Source organism: Pezoporus flaviventris, unplaced genomic scaffold (assembly GCF_033815535.1).
Source record: "Pezoporus flaviventris isolate CSIRO_AGI_PZ_B2104156 unplaced genomic scaffold, CSIRO_AGI_Pfla_v1 ptg000023l, whole genome shotgun sequence".
NCBI classification, from domain to species: Eukaryota; Metazoa; Chordata; class Aves; order Psittaciformes; family Psittacidae; genus Pezoporus; species Pezoporus flaviventris.
Window position 1 is genome coordinate 4202255 of NW_026892571.1, and position 27517 is coordinate 4229771.

General features: G+C 49.2%; 2 protein-coding genes and 1 long non-coding RNA gene across 4 annotated transcripts in view; all 3 read left to right on the forward strand.

Annotated features, from left to right (window-relative positions):
• Nucleotides 1-14943, forward strand: part of RANBP17 (RAN binding protein 17) — a 153074-nt gene extending 138131 nt beyond the window's left edge. For both annotated transcript variants that reach the window (XM_061456415.1, XM_061456414.1), the window contains exons 25-27: nucleotides 7242-7340; nucleotides 11198-11325; nucleotides 14373-14943. In XM_061456415.1, the coding sequence (XP_061312399.1) occupies nucleotides 7242-7340; nucleotides 11198-11325; nucleotides 14373-14469 (324 nt within the window). In that variant the 3' untranslated portion in view covers nucleotides 14470-14943. The remainder of the gene's footprint in view (nucleotides 1-7241; nucleotides 7341-11197; nucleotides 11326-14372) is intronic.
• Nucleotides 14944-19709: 4766 nt separating this feature from the next.
• Nucleotides 19710-22036, forward strand: LOC133271275 (uncharacterized). The gene is made up of 2 exons (XR_009744049.1): nucleotides 19710-19839; nucleotides 21700-22036. It is a non-coding gene; the product is annotated as an uncharacterized LOC133271275 (long non-coding RNA).
• Nucleotides 22037-24309: 2273 nt separating this feature from the next.
• TLX3 (T cell leukemia homeobox 3) lies at nucleotides 24310-26475 on the forward strand. Its single transcript, XM_061457220.1, has 3 exons — nucleotides 24310-24718; nucleotides 25116-25359; nucleotides 26188-26475. The coding sequence occupies exons 1-3, from the start codon at nucleotides 24310-24312 to the stop codon at nucleotides 26396-26398; spliced, it is 864 nt and encodes a 287-aa protein (XP_061313204.1). The 3' UTR covers nucleotides 26399-26475.
• Nucleotides 26476-27517: the final 1042 nt, after the last annotated feature.

The window sequence follows — 27517 nt, forward strand, 5'->3', positions numbered from 1 at the left end:
AGTGTTTAGAGCCAAACTTCTAGGTTTCTTACTCTCTGATTGCTTTCAAGGTGTGGTTTAAAAGCCCAGCCTGCCTCCCTGTCCCCACTGATTATCTCCATATCAGTGCTAAACTAAGGTAAATATGGGTAAAATGATTACCCTGGTTCTAATTTTCTCTGTACTACTGGTTACTGTTGCTGTGTGGGGGATGCCTCTGAGTCTGCTGCTGGCAGGCATCCACATGGCTTGAGCCTACGCTCAAGCTGCCTGCGAATCCCAGCTGCCTCATGGCAAGCAGCAGCGAGGCTCTGGAGAAAGAGATCTGCAAACCTCTCAGTGAGGCTGCACGGCCAGGTGGGTTGTGTGGTAGGTGCTAGGTTGGACTTGACATGGAGCTGAGTGTGAGCTTAAGCCCAGTTTAAGGATTGCTCCTTGGCACGTGGGGTTTGCGTCCCTGAGGGTTGCACTGAGCACGCTTGCACACAGTGTCAGCAGGAGTCTAGTTCACATTCAGGGATAAGCACATCTCACATCTCAAGTGTGAGATCCTTGAAGTTCCTTGGATGAAGGATTTAGAGCTGATCTGGTGCTCAGCCTTTTCCTTCATTCTGGAATATTTCTGTAGATTAAGTTTGCAATTAGCCTCAGATTGGTTTTAGACTAAATGATTTTATTTTTCCAGTAACAGCATTTTCCGACCCTGTCTCCCCAACCCGTTTGACTGGCATTTTGGAAGGCCTTCCTGTAATAGAGGTTTTAGAAAACTAATGATGCAGCAGGCAAAGATCCCAGTTCCTATGCTGAAATATTGGTGCAACATTGAAAATGTCCAGATGCTTTTGTACATCAACTCCCAGCAGTTGATGCAAGCGAAGGCACCAGTGAATTTCTCAGGAGCTGGAGAAGAGAAGGGTGATGGCTCACGTTTGAGGAATTTAACAAAGATGCATACTGAAAGCCCTAGTGTCAGTTAAGGGGAAGGCTAAAAGATTTAGACATAGGACCATTTACATTCCTGAAGATAGACTCTTGCTGGAAGGCATTGGTGTAGGTAAAGCTCATGTTCTCTCCTCCCAAGAGGATTAAATAATCTGTAGCCAGTCATTTGCTCAGAGGTGCTGGTAGTAGGCACAGACTTTGTACTTTCTGTGTCAGCTTTCAGTAAGAGTGCTGGATGTGCAAGCAAGGGAGAGACCTCTTACCATGTGCACTGGAAAAATGCCTAAGGATCTTCTTCTGAAACAGGACCTAAACCTAACTGCTTCTACACATACTGCTAAAAGCAGAGGGGAACGTGTAGTACATTTCTTTAAGGTTTTAAAGAGCTCAGCCTTCTGCACCGCACCAACCTGAAGTGCAGATTACAGCAGGTTGTGCATTCTTAGTCAAAGTTCTGTTGTCTTTATAAACAGCTGTAATGCTGTAGAGTTACAGCTGCTTGTTCAGAAATGGCTGAATCTTAAATAAACATCTGAGGTTAATTTAAAATGACATACTAGGATCTGTAACTGAAAATCTCTCGTTGCTACCAGCTAAGAAATGCAGATTAAGGGTTGATGTCACAATCTTAAATTATTCCAGCCTGAGGTGGAATAATCTGCTGTCTGTCGGGAGGACAGATGGATAGACAAAAAGAAGCTGTGCAGATACATGAGTTTGTAAACATCTGTCAGCTACACCAGATATCCAAATACAAAATCTAGCACTTCAGGCAGCATATGAGTATGTGACATTCAACAGAGGGTTTACATGAAATTCAGCACAGACAGAAGCAAGTCAGCACACCCTGGAAGGTAATAATTAATGAAATGTATGCCCTCCTCCTTGCAGAAAGAGGAGCTGTTCCATTCATCAGGCATTTTCAGTGTTGCTGCAGTTAACTGTTTCATTTCCAGTATTTAATGTAGCCAAGCCTTAGACTAGGCAAAATGCTCTATATGTGAGCCTTACTGATTTACTGTAGGTGAGTCTATAGCAGCCATCTGGCAGCTCTTCTCCATCCCTGATGGATGCCAGCTCACTCAGGAGCATGGTCTCCCTTGGGAGAGAGGGATCCAGTTCTGATAGGTGAGACTGGACCCAAGTATTACAGTCCTTCACAGGAAAATTCAGATGCAGCTGTAATTTGAAAATACATTTGTCATATTAGAATATGCCATCAAATGAGAGGGAAGATACTAAAATTCCTGTCTGAAACATGCTAGTGCAGGGCAGAGTCTCACTATGACCAGCTCATGTGCAGATGTAGCTGCTGCCCATGTCCCAGCTGTGCTGCGGTTATTCCCTCTTGTAGCACAAGCATCTGCTTTCTGATCCTGCTGGCTGCTTGAAAGGTATGTCACAACTGGCTGAAGGTAGGAAAGGGTGAGGGTAAGCCTTTGCTTTGAAAAGTCCACTTTGCACTACTAAGTCTGTGTTCTTGTGCTGTTAGCATACGGCAGTTTAACAAGGAAAAAATAGAACATTGCAGTAGACCAGGTGTAGTGAATATAGCAGGCACATTGAGGTGCTTGCCTTTAGAATTAAGCCATCATCCTATATGTGTCATATGAGTATGTTCCTGTTTCTCTTTCAGATATAAAATTGGGTTTGACATAAGTTAGTACAATCTTATTTTACTGTTCTTTCTGCTGGCTCATGATTTGGACCTATTTCAGGTGACTCTGCCATACTCAGCCCTTTGGCCAGTTCTGAAGACATATAGAAGGAAATGTCAAGCTCCCTGCTACCTGTAACTGTTCCTTTTTTAAATGCAAAGCCATCCTTTTTCCATCCCTTCAGAACATCAGGAGGAAAGCCTCTCCCAGCAGGACATAGCATATAACTGATAGGAATACCCTGTAAAAGATACACCTAAATCATATTTCAGTCCGTCAGCTTCAGGCATATGTTAGCCCATGGTATGCAGTGTCTCACCCACATATCTTGTCCTGACACCAGGATTGGGGGTTTTTCAGCCATTTATACCCTAATTTTTCATTAAAGGAAACAAAAAGGCCAGACCCAATTGCAAATGGGCATCTGAAATTGGGTCCCTCACAATTTTGAGCTTCAGCTGTTGAATTGTGGCATTTTAGTTATTAATTTTTAATTATGTATAGTGGAAGTACGTATAAATAGGGTGAAATGCTGGATTCTGTGAACAGGAATCTGGAGGAATCTAGCCTGTACGGGCTTGGTCTGAGGGTGGCTGAGAAGGCTCAGAGCAGAGAGGCTGCTGAGATGAGCTCTGTGGTTGTGGTAGCCAGTTGCACGGACTGCCTGTGTTTCCTGGCTGATGCCCTTTCCTCTCCCTCCTGCCCTTCCTCTCTCCTTCCACAACTCCTCCTCTCTTCCTATACCCTGGGAGAGGGTCTCCAAAAGGAAAGGTGCTGTAATGTAACTGGGCCCATGACTCAGTGCTGCTCCACAACTTGTTTAAAGCTCTGTGCTGGTCTCATGTAATTTCTTAATGCAGGGGGACAAGCCAAGTGATTCTTAATCTCTTACATATTGCAAATCTCAACTGATTTGCTGTTTCTGACAGTTGAATATTTTTAGTTCAGGAATTACGGGCTGGTTCTCACTTCCCATGGTAAAGGCTTGGCTTTAGTTTTCTTACTTCATCTGGAAATTTCAGCTTTGAACTTGAAAAAAAATCAATGTGAAAGTTAGGCTTTCTGGTAAAATAAATATTTTAAAACAACAGATTAAAATTTAAGGTGTTTAATAATCTTGGAGCAGCTAAATCTTCCTGGTATTATTAGTAAATGACGATCCATTTATTGATATAGGAAGAATTTGATGCTGAAAGAACTGAGAATTCCAAAGGACATTTAAATTAGTAATCACAGCTCCTAAATTAAGAGTGAACTGTCTGGAGCCGGAGCTATAAAAACCTACCGAATTTCATATGCTAAACAACAAAAAAATCTGAATCTTTTTCAGATCGCAGTGAACAAATGAGTGTTATCACCAGCCAAGTGCTTGGTTAAAAGCTGTGCATGATCCTGACCATTCTGAATCCTCTGTAAAGGATTACACACTGCTGTCTTTGGTGTTAATATCATGTTCTTTATGTTAACGTGTGATTAGTTGCAGCAGAATAAAATATTCATCCCAACATATGGGAGAAAGGAGTTACGGGACCTGCAATGATGCAAGTGCTCTCTAGTGATAACATGGAGCAGCAAAAAAAGCCTTCTTGATGGAAAGGCAGCTTCTTTTCCAGCTTCCTTTAGAAAAAAGTTTTCTCTTTCTAATGAGGGTTATCTTGACCAACATTTTCCTCCTCCACCCAAGAAAGAGGTTCTGAAGGAGGAGAAGCTCTAAAGAATTAATTTATTGGAAGAACGGTTCTTTATTCTTGCCTGTTCTGTCAATAGTTCCTTTTGTAAAGAACAAATGTGTCAGGAGAAACATTATTGAACCAGATAAAGTGATGCTCTATGTTTAAGGTAAGAGAACAGAGGCAAGGTTGCTGTTTTGAACTAAGAAGAAAATAGATTATCTGTTCTGCCATCCCTTCCTTTTTGATGTCTCTTTTTTCCCCCTTGAGACCTTGTTTTCTGCCTGCATCAGCGTGAGGAGTGAGCCTGCCCCAGGCAGGTGTCCCGGCTGCTGTGCTGCAGTGGGGCTTTGGCAGGATCTGAGAAGTCATCTTCCTGAAGTAAAGTGTAGCAGAATAAGGTATTTTCCACCCAGAAACCAAAACAATGCATATCTGTGATCAGTTCCACTTCTGTGCTCTGTGCTTTGTGTTGCCATTGGGTTGGTTTGCGATCTCCAATTAGATGGTGAGACTTCTAGCAAAGGTGGAGCAAGGAGGGTGTCCCATAGCATGAGTTTCCCTCTCACACCTGCATGCTAAATACGTTTAAGCCGCCTGAACCAGCTTCTGGGGGAACCTGCTACAAGGGACTGCAGGTCTCTAGCAACAGCAAGATTGGGTGATGGCTGGAAGATGCTGGGGAAGCTGAGGGGTGCCCCAAGCTCAGCCTCTGTTACAGTGGCTTTGCAGACAGACTTTGTCTTCAGTCAGCCCTTCTATAAAATGCAGTGGCAAAGCTGATGTATCTCAGTGCACACTTTGAAGCTAACTAACATCTGGGAAACGCTCTGCAGTTCTCAAAAGAAATGAAAGAAAAAATGCAGGCTTGCTCATGTACCTGGATCCAGCTGGTGGCCTGGGAGCAAGCAGGGTTGCTCTGGGGCAGCAGTGCATCCATCTCCTTGTTTGTACATATCACTGGGCAAGATCTCCTCTTAAGAAACTCATGGTTATCATTTCTGTACATGTTGCCACCATAAGTACAAATTCATGTAACTGTGCATCAGCAAATAGGTGACACATTATTTCAGAGCCTTCTGCAGAAACTAAAAAGAGTTGCAGTTCCTTCATGACCTGAACAACTTGGGAGAGCAACAAAAATGCACATATATCCTAGAATTGTAGAATCCCAGCCTGGTCTGGGTTGAAAGGTACCTTAAAGCTCACCCAGTTCCAACCTTCCACTAGAGCAGCTTGCTCCAAGCCCTATCCGCCCTCAGGGGTTGTTTGATAAAGCTGGAGTTTGAAGAGGTGAAACTTTCCCTGTGGATCAGTTGTGAGCTTGTCCCTGAGCATGCCCTTTTTCAATGAAGCATCACTCTGAAAGTCTCTCACAGCACTTCCTCTAAGAAATATGGTTATGTCAGACGTGGTGCTCTGACTAAATCACAGCTCAAGTTTGTTGAATTACTTTTAATAATGCTTCTGTCCTAATAGCTGGCTTTGTTACAAGCTACGGAAATTAAAGCCTGGTGATATTTGAATTATAGGAAATTTAAATTATTCTTCATGTTTGGTAATTGAGCCCCTGTTACTGCTCCTGCAGAGGTTTTTGAGATGTTTGCATTGGTTCCAAGGCCGTACAGAATTGGTTTTGTCCTGTGAGTAATGGAAAATAGTTTGTCTGATCTATAAACTGTGAAGTCAGGTGAAGAATTGGCTGTTCCCACGCCAGACCACATGTTCCTAACCTGAAAGCTCAAATGATTTGTGGGTATCTCTGTTCCAGGTGATTTGTAGTGCTAGGATTCATCTTTTTCATTTAGTGAAACATGCTGTTTGACTTCGCCTTGGTCAGTTATTACAGGCTAGTTTGCAGTGTGGCAGCTCTCTGGAGACCCTGCTCATAGCTACTCATTGGCCTAGAAGAAAGGATTTAATGATTTTCTACTTCCTCTATGTTTGGTTTTAGGGTGCAGATATTTTATAAATGTGAGTCAAACTATTTACTGGTGACACTTTACAAATTTTCACTCTGTTTAATCTCTGAGTAATGTTTTTAGGTTCATATATGTTGCGGCCTTTGGCATTTTGGACTAATGTATCTCAAGGATATCTTAGAGCATTTTATCTTTAAATGGATTCTATAGTTATTTTGTAATTTCTTTGTCTGAAAGTTATGCCAATCCCTTAAATAAAGTCCTGCCCTTCCTAGCTTACACACACCGGAGGTGTAGAGGCCTCAGAGGGAGCATACTCCTTGTGGCATTAGCTGAAGGCTCTGGTGACATGCCAGCCAAAGAGCAAAGTGAATTATATAGCTTCTCTTTGGGTGCCAATAGAACTTAATTGTATTAGATGATAGATCTCAGTGCTTTATAAAGTTGGAGTGGCTTTATCCCTTCTATAGAGCTCTGTAAAGTCAGTCACAGAAGTAAAGTAAAATGTCTAAAATCAGAGACTGGATTTGTAACTGTGACAGAAATGGTGTAGATTTATAGACTTCTTGCTGTAATCATGACTGCCTTCATCGAAATGGAGAGTGTTCCCTTCAAATTCCTTGCAGTGTCACACACAAAGAAAGGTGGATGTGTTGTGAGAAAACCGGAATCTTGAAGACCAACTAGGGATTAATCTGAAATTAATACAGATTAGTGGTTGCACATGTATTGCTCTCCTAGAAGTAGTGTGACAGAGAGGCAAATCCCTGTGGTAAAGTCAAAGCCTGTACCTTAAATTAATTGAGCTCTAAACTTCAGTTCATATTTGTTTAAACTTCAACTTTGGAGCTGAGCTTTGATACAAGTTGCCTTTAACTTTCTTTACCTGGTGGATTTGGTTATGGAAAGATTTGTTTGGAAGAGTAACTTTTATAAAACCATGCTCATACATGAAATCTCAGTGATTTCAGTATGGTTCATAAAGGTTCCATTAATTTTTCCTTCTGATCACATCACACAGTGTAACAACAGTATCCATATTCATGTAAAGTGTGTGTGTTTTCTTTCAGATGATGTCCATCCTAATGAACACCATCATTTTTGAAGACTGCAGAAATCAATGGTCTGTGTCAAGACCGCTGCTTGGACTTATACTTCTCAATGAGAAAGTGAGTATTTGAGAAATGCCACCGGATTAACTCTTCATGTGCCCAAACAGTTGAAGTAATTATTGCATATAGAACAAAGCTGCCTGTTGCCCTGATTCAGATCCCCCATCTCTTTCCTTGGGATCTTGCTCCGTTATGCTGACAATAGGAGTGAAGAGCAGGGTTCAGCTCATGTACTAAGTATTTCCCAGGTTAGTTCACAGAGCCTGAGTGGCTTCATTTTGATGAAGAATCCTCTCAGACCTCTACCCCAACTTTCACACCCAAGCTTAGATCATGCAAGTACGTCATTAACCTTTCTATAATAAATGTTACGTCTCCACTTTTCCAGAATTAAGCAGGAATAGGAGCTGTGCAAGCTCATCGGGCTTTTAGATAGAAATCTGAAACAAGAACACCGTGGAAATCACATCAGAAAAATTGCTTCCTAGAGAAAGAGTTAACCAATTTCTTTTTCTGAAAGGTTTCACAGGAGCAGCCAGCTTTGGGGGGTATTATCTGAGTGCTTACACTTAAGTACTCGCATTGATTGCAATTTGAAGTATATGCATCTGTGGCAGATTCTGTAAACCAGGAAATACTCTGCAATTTGCCCTTTCAATAAAATCTGAAGCTATGAATTTGGATATACCCATCATGTTTCCCTGGTGACTTAATAGAGACGATAGTGTCTGAAATGGAAACCATCTGAGTAAATGAATGCGAGTTGATCCAAATGTGTGCATTTTTTTATGGCAAGGCATTGTCTGTGAAGAACCTGACCTGTTGTATGCACCATACTTCAGAGCCAGCTCTAACTTTATTCTGAATTGCCTTATCTCTGGGGCAGTCACAAGCCTCAGTGTATTACTGCTTTGGAGAATGAATTGTCTATACAATAAGAGGGCGCTGGAAGAAAATAAGACACTAAGATTAGCAGCAACCGCATACATTAAAATTCAGACTGAAATCCCAGCTATGGAAGGAAACTAATAGAAGAAGAAAATATATCAAGAAGGGAAGCGCTGTCTCATCATTCACCTGTGCTGAAGGATCCAATTTTAGCCATATCCAACAGCACTGTCATTCATCTTCTTGGTGTGTTATTGTGATTTAAATCCAAGCTCTATAAGAGAGAGCAGTTCTTTTAAAATGATTGAGAGGGAATAAGGGCAAATTCAGTGTTTAGGAAAACTTTATGACATCACAATATTATACTTTACAGATGGAAGCAATATTTCCTACTTTGGAAGGAAAACTAATCATTTTCTATCTGCTCTGAGTCACTGCATCATTATAAAAGTGGGAAATAAGTAGTTTTGTGCATTCCCAATCTTGTTCAAGACGACACTTTTGTTTATATAATGCTTCTGATTTATAGCGTGTAAGTATTAGCCTGACTACATATTAATTATGTGGTTTTGATGCTTCAGTATAAGAAGAAATTAAATATTTCACTTGAAGATAAAACCACGGAGCTGTAAATCATAAGGAATAAATTTGTGACTGGCGGAATATTCTTTTTACTGAAATTAGACTAGTTCTAATGATTATGTGTTTCGCTTAGCAGACATGGATATGTACGAGTACCTTTACTTATGAACAAGTCTTACAATTCTTCTGGAAGGGTGGAGAACAGGAAATAGAATTTACAATATTTGTATTGCCCCTTTTGTATCAAGGTTATTTATTTCGTGTTCAGAAAAAGTAGGACACGTATGTACTTATATATGGCAGTAAAAGTCATCTTTTCTTGGCTCATTTCAGTGCACAGCTGGTTCATGTATTGGAAATGGGTTCCTTTATTTCAGGTAGGGTCTCTGTCTCTGCAGTTCCTGAGGGAGCAAACATACGTTTACCATGTTTTACTGCTTGTTCTCTTCCTCTTTTGTGTTAATGAGATCTTCTTTGCCTGTAATTCATCTCGAAGGGAAGGCATCGAGTTTACTTGGGGACACAGAAAGACTGGGATTTATACTCTTAGCTTGTGCTACTAGGGATAATTATGCCAAAATGGGAATCATACTCAAGAGTCCAATGTAAAACAATGCTAAACCTTTTGAGACAGCACCAGCTTAATATGAAATGGGATGGATGCACATGGCTCCTGACATTGTTTCTGCACAGAAGTGCAGCAGCAAGTTTAAATCCTAAGCGCAAGAGGTTGGCACAAAAACTCTCTGCATCCAGTAATATAGCAACCATGTCTCCTCCTTGCTGTTGTCCTTCAACCGAAGAACACAAGCATTCAAGTGTACAGGCAAAAGTGATGTTACTGCAGAGAAGCCCTAGAAACCCCAGGGCTCAGAACAGCTCCCCAGTGTTGAAACGGTGATGTCGTGGGATGCTGTAGTCATTAATGGTAGGCAGAAATTGATGTTAATACTTTAATTTATTAGGTTGAATGAAGTTGTTCTTGGAATGCCTGTTCTCTAAAAACAACTTGCAGACACTGGGCAAGGTCTCGGGCTTGTGGCCTTCTCTATACTGAACTCTGCATTTGTCACCTTGAGACAGGGCTTTTGGGAATGTGCTTGTTGCAGGCAGATATTTCATCTTTTACACCAGCCCCCAGGTGATTTTCAGTTTTGAGCTCCTAAGTAGTTTGGGACCCAGCTATTTGATCAGCTGCTGCCTTCACTTCCAGTACTGTTGCAGTGGTCAGCAAAGATGCATAATACAGGATGTTTCTGGTTTGAAAGGAACTGGTTTGAGGGCAAGTCATTTGCCAAGCAGACATTAAAGCAAACACTTCCTATAATCCTGCTGAGTTGTCAGGGCTTAGTATTAGTGTTACGGTTTTACTCCACTTTCTTTTGTTATCCCATACTGTTTTGTGTGTACAGGAGAGCTGTAATTTTGATGGAAAAGACGTGTGTTTGATTTGAGATTTGTTTAAGGTTTAACCCTGTTAAAGGTTTTAGAAGAATCTGGCAAACTAATCCCAGACTGTTGTGCTTTCTGACACTCTGTGACATACTCAAGTTACGTTAACATCAAATGGGTACTAAATTTTGCATACAAAAACCTGATTTTCAGCCTACTTTTAACAAGCTATCTTGTTACACACCTGAAATTTGGGGATTACCGGCAATATTCCTCTTGACTGCAATATCAGACTGCTCAGAAACTTTGCCAGGTACTTGGGCACAGCTTCATCAGAATGGTTCATTCTCCTCTGAATAATTGTCTGTATCAGTGCTTATACCATGGATGTGCTTACGCCCAAGGCCATAAGACTTTGACTGACACAGCCAATATAATAAAGACTAAACAGGATTATATGACTTGCTTGGCTGTAGTAGTAGGGTAGTGGATAACACTAGAGGTCCCCTCCTGCTCCGTATTTCTAGCCTAAACCAAAATTTTCCTGAGGTGATAAAAAGTTCTATTTTAACTGTCTATAGATCTGCCAGAATGTGATGGGAATAGTAATATAAAAAAGTCATATAGATTACTTAGCTGCTAAAGAAATGAAGGTGAGTCTGCCCTGTCACAGCACTGAAGCAATTAGAGCCCGCAGCAAAGTGTACAAATTTGCACCATTCTGAAAGACTTGAAAAGTGGTCAAGGATGTTTCTGCCACCTCTCTTAGGTGGCTTTCTGTGCTGGAACTGGTTAGGTGGCCAACGCCAACTGGAAAATTGGCATGTCACCCAGTACCACTGAACTCCAGTCATGATTCACTGCTGGTGCAGTCCAGGAAGGCAGCATCTGAAAACCCAGTGCAGATAGAGCTCTGTGTGCTGCCTGCCAGACTCCTCTCCTAGAGGGCAATATAGGAAGCACTTGCTCAAGAGTGCTCCAGGTGTAGGTGAGTAACTCTGGGTTTAAATTTCCAAATCTCATTTTTAATAGTCTCTGCTTTGCTATCACAGTACTTCAGTGAGCTGAGAGCAACCTTGGTAACCAGCCAGCCTGACAGCAAACGGGAAGTCCTTGACCAGTGCTTCAGGAATCTAATGGAAGGAGTTGAGCAAAACCTTTTGGTAAAGAACAGAGACAGGTAAGTAAATTGGAAAAAAATAAAAGACAAATGGAAAATTTAACTGGGAAAAAATATAGGAAGTATTCCAGGTAGCCATAAAGTGCAGTTCCTTTTGAAAGAGGCATAATACCCTATCAGAGAATTCATCCCTAGACTTCATAGTTAGAGCCTGAACATTTGATAATTATGAATTTTCTTGGTCAGAAATGTATTTCCTAATGTAATCCAAAAGTCAGGGTTTGCCAGGCTGCAGCTGCTACTTTTTCACTTGGGAACAAGCTGCCTCATTTCAGCAGGTGAGCCTCAGAGCTTCCTTTTTCCAACCTTAAACCCCTCTGATAAAACACTTGCTTCAGCCTCTGTCGGTGCTGCTGCTCTGACATGGTTTTTTCTTGCTGCTGTTAGGGTCAGGCAACTGCCTGTGGAGTGGCAAGATGAGAAGGGATCCAGTGGGGCCACTTACTCATGTACATAAATGAGGCAAGGAATTCTGTAATACTTTTTCAACATGAATTACAAATCCACCCTATCTTGCCCTCATTTGAAAAACAGAATAGAAAGTTTCATGAAGGCAGGGGCAAGGTTTTCTGCATTTAATGTTCACACTAACATTTTATTCCCAGCTAGCTGTGTTTTCTCTTCATGTGCATTATTCAACCAAAGCAAACCTTGAAAGCATAGAGACACAAAATCCAGGCTGTGGAGCTTCCTGGGAAGCTTGAAAGAACCTGGAAAGGGGCTTGGAGAGAAGTTATGGCTAAAAACCATTTAGTGGTTTTATTTCTCTGACTTCTTCCATTTGTTGGTGTGCAAATTATGTTGAACTTGTTTAATTCTCAAATAGTTTTGCATTAATTGTGGTCTCCACATTTTTATTTCATTTTCTTACTCAATTCTGGTACTAAGGGTGCAGGTTCCTTATGGCCTGAGTGTGGATGGTGCCAGAGACAGGGGAATTTGGAAGCAAAGCCAGAGAAACACAGATCATATCTACGGCACTAATGAATCAGACAGACTTTGTGTGTAACTTATGTTCTGGATCAGCAGAAAACCTGGGGAAATGGCAGAGAGCCACCGGGAAGGAGGAGAATGCCTGTTAAAACAAAGGAAAACTGAGCTGCCCGTGGCAGGCTGTAGGATGTAGTCTGACCTTAGAACTGTAAATGCCGAGGGGATTCATTTGACTTGACAGTCCTTCAGGATTTAAAAATTAAAAACTGAGTAAAACTCATTCTTGTAACTAGTTTCTTAGTTCCATAACTATTTATATTTCTTGAAGGCAAGGAGTCCTTAAGATTTTCTGAGAAAAACAGATTTTCTGAGAAAAACAGAAATAATGTGAATTTTCTCTGAGCTGCCCTATTCTGGGAACTGCAGGTGTGAAGGACAGGGAAGAGCTTCTGCCTAAGAGCTCATCTCAGTCTCCCCTCTGGCAGGTTAAAGCCATTCCCCTTGGCCTGTCCCTACAGGCCCTTGTCCAAAGCCCCTCTCCAGATTTCTTGTCAGGCCCTTTAGGCACTGGAGCTGCTCTAAGGTCTCCCCAGAGCCTTCTCCAGGCTGAACAGGCTGAATGCAGCTCCCTGTGCTCTCCCTGTTCATGGCATGGACAGAGGCTTCCATCTCTTAGGCTGCCAGCACATATTAGGTTTGGCAAATGCTAGATTCAAATATCCATGGATTGAAAGGGGATTTTCACGTCGAAGCACTGTGGAGTCCTCTCACACAGGCAGTGGTGCGGAAGCTCTCGGAGAGCTTTTGTGGGAGCGCAGGCAGGGAGGAATGGGTGCAGGTGTTGGGGGATAGGCATGATTCAGTCGAACAAGCAGCTCGTCTGTCTCAGTAGCATCCGCCTGTCTAACTTGGGAAGACTCTTAAGCCATCACTTCCCCAGCAAGCAGCATGAGTTAATATGATGGCTTTTCTGTTTTCAGCTGTTGATTTGTAATCCTGCTCAGATCTATCCTGTGGAACAGGAGGCTTCTTTTAACTGTGATTGTTTAAAATTGAGCAGAAATCAATTTCCATTAGTAAGGAAATAAGCACAAACACAAAAGATTATGAATAGAATAAAGAATAAACTCCTGATGGCATCCTGTATTTCCACAGCATGCCCCAGTTTACCACAGTGCCAGATGTACCCATCCACTGCAGTGCAGTGGAGGCAGGCAGGAAGGGTTATTACCCTGGTCCTGCACAGAGACCTTTGCTGAGATCCCATCAGTTTTCCAAGCACTTGTCCAAAGAGTCCTCTGCAGGAAGGAGCCCTAAGGAGCTTTTCTAGGGAAGCTGGCAAAGTCTGACGCAATTAAAGCAAATAGCACTGAGGCAACAAACAAAAGAACATTTGAAAAGCCCTAAATGCAGGGTGTGATACATGTCTGGCATTGTGAATCTTGTTTTGGAGTGGGTTTGGGTTGTTTGGGTTCTTCAAATGCATACATGAGATGTGATGAATGGCAGTTAAACTCTTTGTTTGAGGTACGGATAGGCCAAGGGAGTAGATCAGATTTGGGCTGTCACACAAGCTGAGTCAGAGCTGACACTCAGTCCTGGATGTGATGGCCACCAGACAGACTTCACGTCCTGCACCTTGCCGCTTGCTTTCTGTGCCAGATGGGTGATGGTACCGCGTTTCACTGAGACACAGGTTGAACTCTGACACCACTCACGAGGGAGGAAGGTAGGTGGAGAAAGCCAGGCCTTGACGGCCATCTGGACGTGTCCCAAAGAGACCATTGCTGGAGCTTTGAGAGAAGGGACATGTTCCAAGTCACGGGAGATGGAAAGGTTTCTTGTTGCATTGATTTCCCAGCTGACTTTTAAAATGTTCCACATCTTCACATGTGGTAGGCTGAGTTTCTGATACTGCCCATACGTGTTTACGTGCTCATTGGTATTTGATAGGACTGGTTTTGAGGGCACCCGGTGATTCTGTTTGTGAGTTTTCCTCTGTTTTCCTTCTCATTTCAAATTTCCATTACTGTTTTTCTTCTTAGGTTTTTGAAATAAATCTCTCACAGTATCCGGTCTCCTTTAATCAAACATTTGGCTTTTCCTTTTCCCAGGTTCACTCAGAATATGTCAATCTTTCGCAGAGACATGGCTGAAGCCCTGCGCAACAAAGGGGCCTCGGATCCCGTTACTTTAGATATGATGAGTTAACAGTGACTGTGGGACCAGAGCACTGACTAACAAACAAGCCCTGAACGTTTGGGGACCCACTTACATTGTTAAGATAGATTTTTGACCCTTGTGAAAACTATTTTTTTAAGATATCTTCTGCCTTTTTGTATCTCTGGCCTAAATGTAAGGCTTTATAACAGTGAAAATGATGGAAAATCTGAGTTTGAAGGACGTTTTCAGCCTTTCTTATCAAAATTTATTATCCTGTTATTTTATCTTTATGGAACAGTGTAGAAACAGTACTTAACCAAAGAACAAAATAAATATGCATTCCTTCTAAACTTGTATCAGTTAATGATTCTCAGCTCTACACATTATAGTAAATAATATCTCATCAGTTAAGAACTCCCCAGCTCACCCTAAAGTCGTATCTGTTTGAACATGAGATGAAAGCCAATGTGAATTTTATATGACAGCTTCCTGAAATAATAAAATCCACTATTTTTTTACGAAGTGTTATATATTTCTTTTCAGCACAGTTAATGACAATGTGGACAACAATGTAGAAGGCTAAAAATGAGCATTTTAAGCTTAATGGGTAGCAAGAAAACTGAGAATGTAAGCACAGAAGAAAATAAAGTTGTTAAAACACTGTTTAAAAAGAACAAAACCTATCCACCAGTACAAAAAAAGCAAGCAAATAGTTACAGAGGCTTACAGCCCATGTATAAACCGCATGTGGCGCAATGAAGATGAATTTGTGCGTCTGAAACAGCAACTTCAGCAACTTTGTCTCCACCTCTCAGGGGACGGTAAGTGCAGCATCTACCAGAACAAGATTCCTCCCCCAGACCAACGCTTACACTGGAACTCACGATCCTGGGCTGTGGGAACCATCAGCGTGGTCCATGGTGGGCAGGAGGCACCACGTGAGCTGCAGAAACACCCAAGTGAATTGAAGCAAGATCTACCAAAAACCTGAACTATTTAAGCAGTAAGTTCAGGTAGTAGCAAAGCTGTTTGGTGCCATTACAGGCGCTTGAGATTGGGTTTGATTTGGCTTGGGGTTTTATTACTATTTTTTCTTATGTAACTAACTGATTTAATGTGTTTTTCATGCTTCCTCTTGTGCATTTAGTAATATTTCCCCACTGTTTAGATAAGAACGGGGATTTTTAATGGTGGTCAGCAGGGAGGAAAGGTTCATACCAGTATTTCTTACTGCTGCCTTCCCATTTTTTTCTTTGCAACTGTTCTTTCCCTGCACATTTTGAAGTTGGAGGACCTAAATCTGAAAAGAAATAATACTGTTGGGCAGTTTTCTGTGTACTTTTAAGCTCAGCTGGAGAAAGTATTTACTCTGCAGCCAGAGGCTCTGATTGCCAACAGAAAATAGTCAATTGAGGTTACTCAAAAGCTGCAGATTTGGGGTGTCCCTGCATGCAGCCTGGTGCTGTGTGCCGAGCTTTGGAAACTGCAGGCAGTGGGCGATCCTTATCAGCACATGGAGCACGTACGGATTAGTGTGGTCATTAACTTTCCATTTTGAGCCTTAAAGGAAACCGGGATCTGTGCTGCCAAATGGGATTTTAAAAGCTGCAGACCCCATCTCAGGAACGTGTGTGGAGGTCTCGGGGTGAGCTGGGACTTGGGGAAGGATTTCTCCATGCCCCTCGTCCATGGTGCCTCGGTGATGCTGCATTTCTGATGGAGAAGCCCTCGCGTAGCCCCACAGCTCTGTGTGTTGGTGTCGCAGGCTCAGATGAAAGCTGATGGGTTCTGTGACTCCACTTTCTTTGCCCAACAATGGAAATAAGTAGTGGGTGCACACCGGGAGTGTGTGCTCGCACACCAGCCCGTTCCCTGTTGAAATCTGAGCTGAAGTTTGGCATACTGTAAAGGAGGAACCTGTGTCCCCATAACTTGGCGCTGAGACTTTAATACTTAATAACTTGCTTTCATAGTTAATAACTTGGTTTAATACATGGCTACAGACTCCCCGGAGCACTCAAGTACGTTTCTGAAAATTCCCCTTTAACACATCCCTTGTTACAACTTACAAGTGAGATCCTAAAGAGCATCTTCTAAACTGGTCAAGCTCAAGACACGTGTTTGAACAGCATTTCAACCTTGGTTAACGATTGACAACAGGAACTTGCTTGGAGTAGCTGGTGGTACAAATACACTTGCTTTTAGGTTAGGAAATGGATAGTATAGCAAATAGTGTGGTTTATGGCTCCAGATTCTTTGTTGAGAGTCTTTACTGTCAGCTTTAGAAAAGGGCGCTGTCGAAGTGGGTACAGCCCAGAACTGCCTCGTGTTTACAGAGCACATGTAATGCCTCGTGTGCGTTTTATAAGGACAGAAGTGCCTTTAGAGGGGATGGAATTTTCTTTCTGCTTTCAAGAAAAAAAAGAAAAAGGTGGAAACAAGGGAATGGGAATGTCAGGAAGGAGACACCTCTCAGACCTGGAGTGCTGCCATCGCGGGAATCTGATGGGAGCCTTGAACAATGCAGTCTATTGGAAGGTGTCCCTGCCCATGGCAGGGGTTGGAACTGGATGAGCTTCAAGGTCCCTTCAACCCAAACCAGTCTGGGATTCTGTGACGTTAAACCAGGTCTGATTCTCCCCAAAATGTGTTTTATATCATCACAGTGAAAAGCACCAGCTGCTGAATCCCAGGTAAGTGTCTGCCCCCCTGCAAGGAAGAGCAAACCCCCCCAGAGCAGCCTTCACCCCTGCGCTGGAGCAGGTAAAGGCAGCCTGCTCAGTTTTATTACCCTGCCCTGCCTGCATAAGGAGGCTTTGAACCAAGTCAGCCCCGGTATATGCACACCTTACAGATCACTCCTTAGACTTGTTAATGTTTTATTGTAGCGCGAGTTTATGATGACAGCAAACCTTTCAAACTGCAGAGGGATAACACGCTTCCTTGCCGTATTAAAAAATAATGTTAGTGTAGATTTTATGTCCCGTAGTTTAGGCTGCTGTTAAGAGGCGCTTCTTTGACAATATTCTTCTTGAGGTTTACAGAAAGCATAATAAAATATGTAAGTTACATTTCTACAAACAAAAGCCATAACATAAGTTATTTATAAGTGTGAGATCCAAACAGTATCACGATAAATAAACCTTAATGGATACCTGTGGCATCCATCCTAATGTAATTTGCCCAACAAAAGTCATATTTAGTGGAAAAACCTGGCAGCAGCTGCGTGTTGGTGTATAAAATAAGAATGCAAGAGAGAAGGAAGCTGTGTGGGAACACCGGCTGCTTTACCGGCTTTAGCCTCAGCCCTGTGCTACCTCCCAGCCTTCTCCTCCTACCTGAGGCTGGTGCTGCTGCTCGGGGAGACCAGCTGTCTGCATCGTGCAGGGTTTGTCCCCGGTACCAGGACATTCCCTGTCGGCTTCACTGCAGCCTGAGTTTATCAGAGCTGGCAGAAAGAAATTGAGCCCCATCTGCCCGTCATCCTCAGCTCTCTTCCGTTTGAGCTGTGGTTCCTTCCCCAGCGCTTCCCCTGTACCTTCCCCATCTCATCTCGTCTCGGGCATTCATGGACCAGTGCATAGATTTTGAACTAAACCGAAGTTCTGGCTTTTTTAATACGATGATTAAGGTTACCAGCCCCATAAAGATGTGCTTTGAAATGTGAATTGAAACCACGAAGCGCGTTCATCCTCCCGGGCTGCAGCCACCTTTAACTGCGCTCTGTGAGAGGGTTTAACTGTTTCCCTGCACCGAGGTTTTACCACCAGTCAGCCTCCATTCACTTGAGCTCCTCCGCGCAGGGGAGGGACAAGGGGACTACACTTGGGCTGATGGGGAAGGGGCTGATGAGGGCAGCCCTCAGCCTGCCTGCATGGATGGAGCTCTGCTGCCTGCAGCCAGGACGGGTGCAGCCCTCCCGAGCGCACAGGAAAGGGCAGGGCAGGGCGGCCCTTAGAGTGCTCCGCACCCGAGCTCTGCCTCGGCAAAGGCGGCCCTGCTGCAGCCCCTGCGGGCTGACGGGACCCAGCACCCGCTCTGCAAGCGCCAAGAGCCGGGTGCGGGCCACGAGAGCACGGCCACAGGCACCCCGGGGGCCTTTCCAACCCCAGGGTGTGCAGCGAGGCCGCTGCGGGGCCCCGGCGGCTGTTGGCTCGCACCCGGGGTTAGCGCCGACGAGGAGGACTCTGCAGGACAAGGCACAAGGGTAAAGACCACATCACCCTCCTGTGTGCCCCTGCCCAGGTGTCCCCTCGGGTGGGTGCAGGCAGAGCTCAGGCAGCAGCTTGCTGCACCCGAGCTGCTTTTGACTCTCCCCTCGTCCTTCCCCTTCCCATGCCCAGCTGCAGAGCACCCGTGTCCCTCTCCAGCCTGAACCCCAGTATCGCCCTGCCGGGCCTGCAGGGATGCTGCTTCCAGAGCCACGGATGAAGAACAACTTATTTTGTCCCCTGTGGTGCTGGCTTCCACACGAATTGTCTGTAGTCAGTGATGTGCTAAACACCCAAAAGCGTGCCGGGTTTGTGCAGCAATATCCATCTAGAACAGGCTGTGGAGAGCAGGCCTTGCTCATTCTGAGCTCTGCTGCCAAAGCCAGGAGCTAAAGCAGAAGCATCTCAGCGTCTGCTGCTACTTTCTCCTGCGGCAAGATACCGCTGTTCCTGTCACCCTATGGGAACAGACAAAACCTGAAGCAACAGGCGATGCCTTTAGGGGACGGCGGGTGCCTCCTGCTGCCCTGTGCTGGGCTCTGGCACCAGCCTCAGGCTCACATGGCTCCTCAGTTGCCTGGCATTAGAGACCAGCTCCCAGCATGTGAGCTCCTGCATGTTAAAGGAGGGTCTGAGGACCACAGAAGGGTCTGAGACGTGAGCACTGACATCGCCTTTAGCGTCCTGTTAAAGAAAAGGGATTTGTCTGTGGCAGTGCCACCACCAGCGAGGAAGCATAAAGATGCAGCTGAGGACAGGAGCTGGAGGTCAGACACTCATCAAACCCCTCTTCCTCTAAGCACTGGCTTCCGGCTGCAGGCCGTACCTCGGGTGAGGGTCGCTGTGACCATTGCAGGTCCCAGGCCCTGAAGGAAGGAGCCTTTGGAGAAGTTGGAGCCTCTGGACCCCCGGCCCTGCAGGACAGTGTGCGAGGGGCACAGCCCAGGATGTGCGCAGCAGAGTGCTGGGGAAGAGGCAGTGTGCGAGGAGCTGAAGTGCAGAAGCGGCTGAACAGATGTACGGGGCTGGGTATTGCTCTGTGGGGCTCCTCGAGGCGGGACGAGGACCATAAAGCACATGCTCAGCATTTCAGGTGCGATCAAGCCCTTTATAACGACCTGGGCTCACTGAAGACCCTGAGCCTGCGTTCCCATTGCGTTGTTGCGGGTTGATTTGCTGCTACTGTCCCGCAGGATGAGCTCTGCAGGTACTGCAGCCCTGGGGACTGTGGGGGCACCTTCTGGGTACCAGCATTTGCACCTCTCTCCCTGCAGCTGTGTCAGCAGCTGCAGGCTCGGTGGCTGTTCCAAGTGAAGGGCTCCCAAGCTCGGGGATGGTTTCTCCTCTCCAGCCGGCGCAGCATCGCGGCCCGTGTGCGAGCACCGCTCCGGACGGGGGCGGCTTTAGCAGCCCCTTGACCCCCTCCATCAGCTGCTGGAGCCCGACCAGCAGCACCTTGTGCACCCGAACGGGCCGCCCAGCCCCTGAGTTCCCTGCTTGGAGCATCCCTCACGCTGCGGCCCCTGCGCTCGGGCGGCTGCGCCAGGCAGCTCGGGAGGGACTGCGCAGTAATGCACCATCAATTAACGGCCCATTAGTATAAAAGGCTGGCTACCGCTTTGGAGAGGCTGGAGGAGCTCTGCAGTGTTTTCTCTTGGTCTCGTTCCCAGCCCGGTCCCTGTCCCTCTCACCTTCGAAGCAAAATGCCTCATTTGAAAATAATTAATGATAAACATAAAAAAAACCAAGGCTGTAATGGATCAATTGGTCCACGCTAGATTTTGACAGGAAACGTTTAACAGAGGCTACTTTACAGCAGTGCAGCACAGAGGGATGCTGCGTGTGCCAGTCAGGGTGTGCATCCTGCCTGGCCCGTGGGTCTGAGCCATTCCCGGGGGCCTCTGTGCGGTGCCGGGACTGGCTCGGGTGGCAGGGGACCCTCTCAGGGTGCAGCCAGATTCAAATCTCTGGGCTGCTCTGGGTCCCTGTTGTGCCAGCTGTCGCTGCCCCAGGGTAGCAGGAGGATGACGGGGCAGGAGCGATGCTTGAGACCGCTATGGGGAATGGCCCTTCTTGAGTCTCCAGCTGCTCAGTGCTGGGTCTGGTCCCAGCGGGGACCCCTTGTCCCTGCTCCCATGTAGTGTGCTCGTCCTTGGAGAACCTCCAGAGACCTTGGATGGGAAGGAGCTGAAGCCCTTCTGCATGCCGTTACCCACCAGCCTGTGCCACTTCCCGATCTCACCACTCCCAGGCACTAAATACTATCCTGGAGTTGCCAGCCACCTCTGGATGGGGATTTAGTTTTCCATGGTACTGGGACATGCCCTGGAGAGGAACCATCCCCATCACTCCTCTGCTTTCCAGGAGTGTCTATGGCCCCCAGATCTACAGCCTTGGCTCTTTCCCGTGGTGGCACAGCCAAAGGGCCCTGACGTGGCTGTGGCACACGTTGGTGCCAGCAGCACAGCTGGGGTCACCACCAGCAAACCCACTCCAGGTGCAGATACAGAGATGCCCGGTGCTGAGGAGGAAGTATGTTGCTTGAGTTGCCTCGTTCTTAAAAGGCAGAAGCAACTGGGGCTGGGTTCATCATGTGCAGTTCATCGAGTTTTTGTTGTCTCGTCCCACAGGAAGCACTTTGAGAGGTGAACGGTGGCATTAGCCACTGCTTGGCACAGGCAGGTCCTGTGAGGACACCCTCCCTCCTTGTAGGGCCCACTGTGCTTCGAGCCCAAAGACATCCCGGACTCTGAGGAGTGCAAGTGCACACCAAAACCGAACGCAGTGATGGTGGCGGGTGGTGGCACATCCGCATCCATGTCCCCCCATGGCAGCCAGACCTGGGAGCTGCACCGGGATTCAAGAATGGCTGAGGCAGATGCTGCGTCTCTGTGCCTGGTGATTCCCAGTGACAAACTGGGCAGGGGTCCCTCTGGCCAAAGCAGCAGCGCTTGCACCGTGCTCTGTTTTGCCGGCATCAGGCTTGGCACCACATCGCAGTGAACACTTGTACAGCATGCTGCCTGAGTTTACAGGGAATGACAGTGTTCCACCTCTCACCCCACAGCTGCCCCAGAGCTCTCCTTTCCTGAACTCCCCAGGGCCTGGGTTAGTGGCACCCCTGCAGCAGGTTGCCTGTGGCTGGCACTGCATGCCATGCCAAGCAAAGGCCATGCTGTGCTGCATCATACTGCGCCATGCCCTGACCTGCTGTGCCGGGCCATACAAAGTCCATGCTGCGCCATGACCGGAGCCTGGCTTAACTGATGCACTCCTGTGACAGAGAGCTCCCTGACACAGGGTACTATGGGCAAGCTACAGGTGCCCTGGTCCTGCTGAGGGGGTCCCGCTGCATCCCCCTGCCCAGCAGGGCTGGCTCTGAGCAGGGTCTGGCTCCCCTGCTACGAGGAGCAGCCTGGGCACGGGTGGTGCCCCTCATCCCGCCCGGCCCCGGGCGCTGGGCAGAGCCGAGGGGACCGATGGGGAGCGGGTACCGGGGTCGCGCCGTCGGGGCCGCGGCTCCGCTCGCTCCTCGCCGGGCGGACGGGGTGCTCCGCGGGAGGCTGCGGGAGCGGAGCCCGGCTCGGGGCCTCGGAACGCTCCGGAGGCGGTCCCGGGGCCCGGAGCGGTACCGCGGGGCTGCGCCCCCGGCCGCGGAGGGGTGGGGAGCCGGGGCGGCTGCGGGGGAGCCGCGTTTAAGGACACCATAGGTCCCGGGTTATTAATTATAAAACGTAATTAAAGTAAAACTGCAGAACGTCAACATATTAAATTTAAAAGCTAATATTAAAATAGAGTTAATATTTAATAAGATAGCCGAGTGTTACAAAGCTGTGCGCTGATACTCTATATTTAACTGTGTAAAACCAGGAGAGTTTTCCCAAAGAAAAATGTATTGTTTAGCTGATTATCAAAGACTCTGTGATATATTATCCATTTCACAAAAATAATATAGATATCTTTTTAAATATAGTAATAAAAACATACTAGCGCCTTTTAAATATACTATTACTTATCACCCCTTTTCATATTGTACTATCACAGACACTTTGGAATTGGTTTAAAAGCACATCATTCATTATTCAAAGCTCATCTTTGCATATTATTCCAGCTCAAGTCTGCCAGGCTCCCTGTGAAATCGTTCACAAAATTGATAACAGCAGACACACATGCAATAAAAAGATAGCCTTGGGCAGCCCGCGTTCCCATTATGCAGATCAAGCTGCAATTTTCTCTAACAAAGCCTGCCCTGATTCAGGACTCGGTGTCACTTTATTTATTTATTTATTTGTCCTCCCCCGGTTCCCTCCTCTCTTGGTTTGGGTTTGGGTTTTCCCCCCCTTTATTTCCCCTTCTTTTCTCTCTTTCCCTCCGCCTCCCCGCCCTCTCCGCCGGCCCGGACCCCCGAGGGCCGGAGCCCCGCGGCCATTCCCGTTGCCTCTGGGCGGCCCCGCACCATCTTGCCGCGATCGTGTCAATCCGATTCGCTCCGCTCCGGGGAAGCGGTCGCGGATGGCGGCTCCGCGCGCACCCGCCGCACCGACCGGGGACAATCCGATTGAGGCTGCCCGGGGCCGCGGGTGGCAGCGGGCGGACCCCCGCGGGGAAGGGGCGTGTGGGGCTTGTGGCCGTGTCACCGGGCGCTGCCGGCCGGGGAGCCCCCCGACGGCGGCCGGCGGGAACGCGCCTCCGCCGCGCCGGGAAACTTCCGCCGGCAGCTCCGAGCCGACCGTCGGGGGCAGCGCCCGGTGCGGGGCGCGAACGGCTCAGCCCGGCCCTGGCTTCCCCCGGGGAGCGGCACCCTCCCGGCGGGTCGGTCCGTGCCCCGCTGCCGCAGCGATTGGGCGCGCTGCGGTAATTGAATCCTAAGCTCTAAAAACTAATCAAGTCCCTCCTGTCACGGCTCCGGCATCCCGGGATCGCCCTGCCAGGTGCTGATCAAATGCCATTACATTCTATTAACAGGGAAATTCTATTCCCTGTTTTCATTTCCCTCTGTAAGCGGGAAACTAAGTAAATGCGGCTGAGCGTTATTTAATTTTTAACGCCTTTAGTCCAATTTGGACGTTAGGGAGCGTCTGCAAACTCGCTCCGCAGCCGCGCCGGGCACTCCCGCTGCCCGGGCGCACAACGGAATCTCGCCCTGCGTGGCTCCGGGCACCGCCTCTGCCCTCCGCTCCGCGCTGCCGTCGGGGCGGCCGCCGGCCAGGGCCGGGGGACGTGCGGGGAGGGGACCGCGCAGGGCGCGCGGAGCCGCCGTCGGGGGAAGCGGGGCTCGGCCGCGGGTCCTGCGGGCGGGCGGGGGGCAGGGGACGGAGCGCGGCGAGAGCGCCCCGACGGCGGCCCCGCGCCCCGCCCCCGCCATTGTTCGTGCGCCCCCGGTGATGTCACCGCGGCGGCGGCGGCGGGTCCCCGCGCCCGGGCGCGAGGCCGGCGCGGAGCGGCGGGAGCCAATGGGAGCGCAGAGGCCGGTCGCGGCCGGCCAATGGCGGCGGCGGGAGGAGGAGGAGAGGGGGTGCGCACGCGGCGGCGGGGCGCGCGGCGGCCCCGCGGAGATGACGGGGCGGCTGCCGGGGCGGCGCGCGCGCGGCAAAGTTTCGGCGGGTCCGGCCGGGCCGCGGAGCGCGGCGGCGCCTTTATAGCGCGCGCGGGCGGGCGGCGGCGGTGGCGGCGGAGCATGGAGCCGCCGGCGGGCGCGCAGGGCCAGCACGAGCCCATCAGCTTCGGCATCGACCAGATCCTCAACAGCCCCGAGCAGGACAGCGCGGCCCCGCCGCCCCCTCGGGGCCCCGACGGCGCGGCCTTCCTGGGCGGCCCCGGCGGCCGCGGCGGCGCGCCCTACCCGGCGCTGCCGGCCCCGTTCCCGGCCATCGCCGCGCCCTTCGAGGACTCTGGATCTTACAGTGTGAACCTCAGCCTGGCCCCGGCCGGCGTGATCCGGGTGCCGGCGCACAGGCCCATCCCCGGGGCCGTGCCACCGCCCATCTCCAGCGCCATCCCGGCCATGCCCGCCGTGCCCAGCCTGGGCAGCCTCAACTTCCCCTGGATGGAGAGCAGCAGGCGCTTCGTCAAGGACCGCTTCACAGGTAAGGCGCCGGGGCGGAGCGGGACGGTCCCCGTCCCCCGGCAACGAACGGAGAGGCAAACAAACGGTACATAAACGAAATAGCCCCGGCAGTGGCAGTGCGATGGCCGCCGAGGCTGCCCGCTGGACGGTTACCCTGGCCGCGCCCGCCGCCGTCCCAAAACTCGTTCTCTTCCCGGCGTGGGGAGCGCGGCATCCCCGGGGCTGGCGGCGATGGGGGCTGCCGGGCCCCGCTCGTCCCCGTTTTCCCTCGGCAGAAGCGGGAAGCGGCACCTCGGGGGCAGACGCGGTCCCTGCGGGGCCGTCGGGGCGGCCGTCGGGCAGAGCAGCGGCCCCAGGGGGGGGAGGCTGGCACCGTGGGGGAGAGGGACTGACCCCTGTGCTTCCCACCCGGGCAGCGGCGGCGGCGCTGACGCCCTTCACGGTGACCCGGCGGATCGGGCACCCCTACCAGAACCGGACTCCGCCGAAGCGCAAGAAGCCGCGGACGTCCTTCTCCCGGGTGCAGATCTGCGAGCTGGAGAAGCGCTTCCACCGGCAGAAGTACCTGGCCTCGGCCGAACGCGCTGCCCTCGCCAAGTCACTCAAGATGACAGACGCGCAGGTGAAGACCTGGTTCCAGAACCGGCGCACCAAGTGGCGGTGAGTCCTGCGCCCCCGGGGCCGCCCCGTCCCGCCGCAGCCCCCCCCCCCCCCCTCCCCGGCAAGCCCCGGCTCCGGCAGGGATGGCCCCTTGCCGGCTGCCGGCAGCGGAACGGCTGGGTGGATCGATGTTGTCAGACTCGCGCTGTAATTACCGTTATCATTATAATTATGATTTCAATTCTTTATTTTTTAATGGTCCCCCATTCGGAAAAGGAGGGATTATCCGGAAAACGGGGGATTATTCATCAAAACAAGGGATTACTCGAAAAAAATGGGGACTTATTTGTAAAAAAGGTGTCATTATTCGAAAAAAAACGGGGAAATATTCATAAAACCCGAGGGATTATTCAAAAAACGGGGAATGATTTGTAAAAACGAGAGATCATTTAAAAACCGAGGAATTATTTGTAAAAACGAGAGATTATTTTAAAAACGGGGAATTATTCGTAAAAAACGAGGGATTAATCGAAAATGGGGAATTATTCATAAAAACGGAGGGATTAATGGAAAAAACGGGAATTATTCATAAAAACTAGGAATGGTTGGAAAAACTGGGAATTATCCAGAGGAAAAACCAAACGAAAACAAATCAACCCGGGGGAATATCGGGGGAGAACGGGGAATATTCGGGATCAGGGAATTCCCGGTCAGCGGGGGGTTCCCCGGCGTTGCCGCCGCCCGGAAGCCCCCGTCAGAGGCCGAGTGCTGCCGCTGCCCGGCGGTGCCCGCCCGGGACGAGGAGGCGGCCGCCGGGGATGCTCCGGCCGCAGCGCGGAGCCGCGGTCAGGGCTGGCCGGGTCGCGGGCTGAGCGTGTCCCTCGGCAGGCGGCAGACGGCGGAGGAGCGGGAGGCCGAGCGGCAGCAGGCGAGCCGGCTGATGCTGCAGCTGCAGCACGACGCCTTCCAGAAGTCGCTGAACGAGTCGATCCAGCCGGACCCGCTGTGCCTGCACAACTCGTCGCTGTTCGCGCTGCAGAACCTGCAGCCCTGGGAGGAGGAGAGCGCCAAGATCCCCCCGGTCACCTCCCTCGTCTGAGCCCGGCAGCCCGGGCGCGCAGCGGACTCGCCCGCAGAGCTCGGCCGGCGGCTCCCCCCCGCCGCGGGGCCGCGGCTCGACCCAGACGGGGCGGGCGCCGAGGCAGCGAGCGGCACCCGCGGGGCCGGGGCTGGGACAGGGACAGGGGCTGGGACCGGAGTCGGGGCCGGGGCCGCCGCTGCGCTTCCCCGAGGCCGGCCCGGAGTGGAGCGGAGCCACCGGGCGCTGCCGTCGCGGGGCCCCACGCTCTGCTTGTATATTCGTGTCGATGTTCCACTAGGAAGGGAAATATGTCACTTTTTGTAAGAAGTGTTAATAATTTAATTTATTTATGCATCGAGATTTTGGGCACTATTAATATGGAATTATATAAAACCTCGATTATTTATATCGAAATCTGAACATAGGTATTTTGTGTTGGCTTTGGAACAAAAGGCTATTTTTTTTTTTCCCTGTTCTGAGATTAGTCTAAAGAAACAAAAATACCTACCTATCACTTAGCGGAGGGGACTGAGTGGAGCCGGTGATGACTCGTTAGCTTAGGAAACCCTATTAAGCTGAAAAGCGGTAGCTTCCATCTGTCCCAGGTGAAGTTAATGTCAGCTGTAATTCATTCACCGTAGTAATAAGGGCTCCTTTCAGGCAGCACACGCTCCGGTTTTGTCCTCACCTTTTCAGCCGATGAGCTTTAGTGCACCGAAAGAGCACCCGCACCCTCTCCTTTCGCCGCCGACTCTAGAGAAAGCGCCTTATGTTTCATAATAAAGAAGATTTGGGGTTGACACAGACCATGTATAATACTTTGTACTTGCCGAGACGTGTAAATAAACGTTTTCTTTAAAAACGCCTCTCCACTCCCTGCGGCCGCCGCGCCGGGAACAGCCGGGACCCCTCCGCGGAGGTGCAGGTGAGGAGCCGGCGGGAACGGAGCCGCGACGGGAGTGGGGACCGGGGCGCCGGGCGGGCTCGGGGCAGGGCTCCGCCGCTGCTGTCCGCGGTGCTCCCGGTCGCTCTGCCGGGGCCGCGGGGAACAGCCCCGGGTTTGGGACAGCATCGGCCACGCCGCGTTGGAGCGGCCGGGAGGGACGGGAACGGACCGGGGCGCTGGAGCCGGCGGCG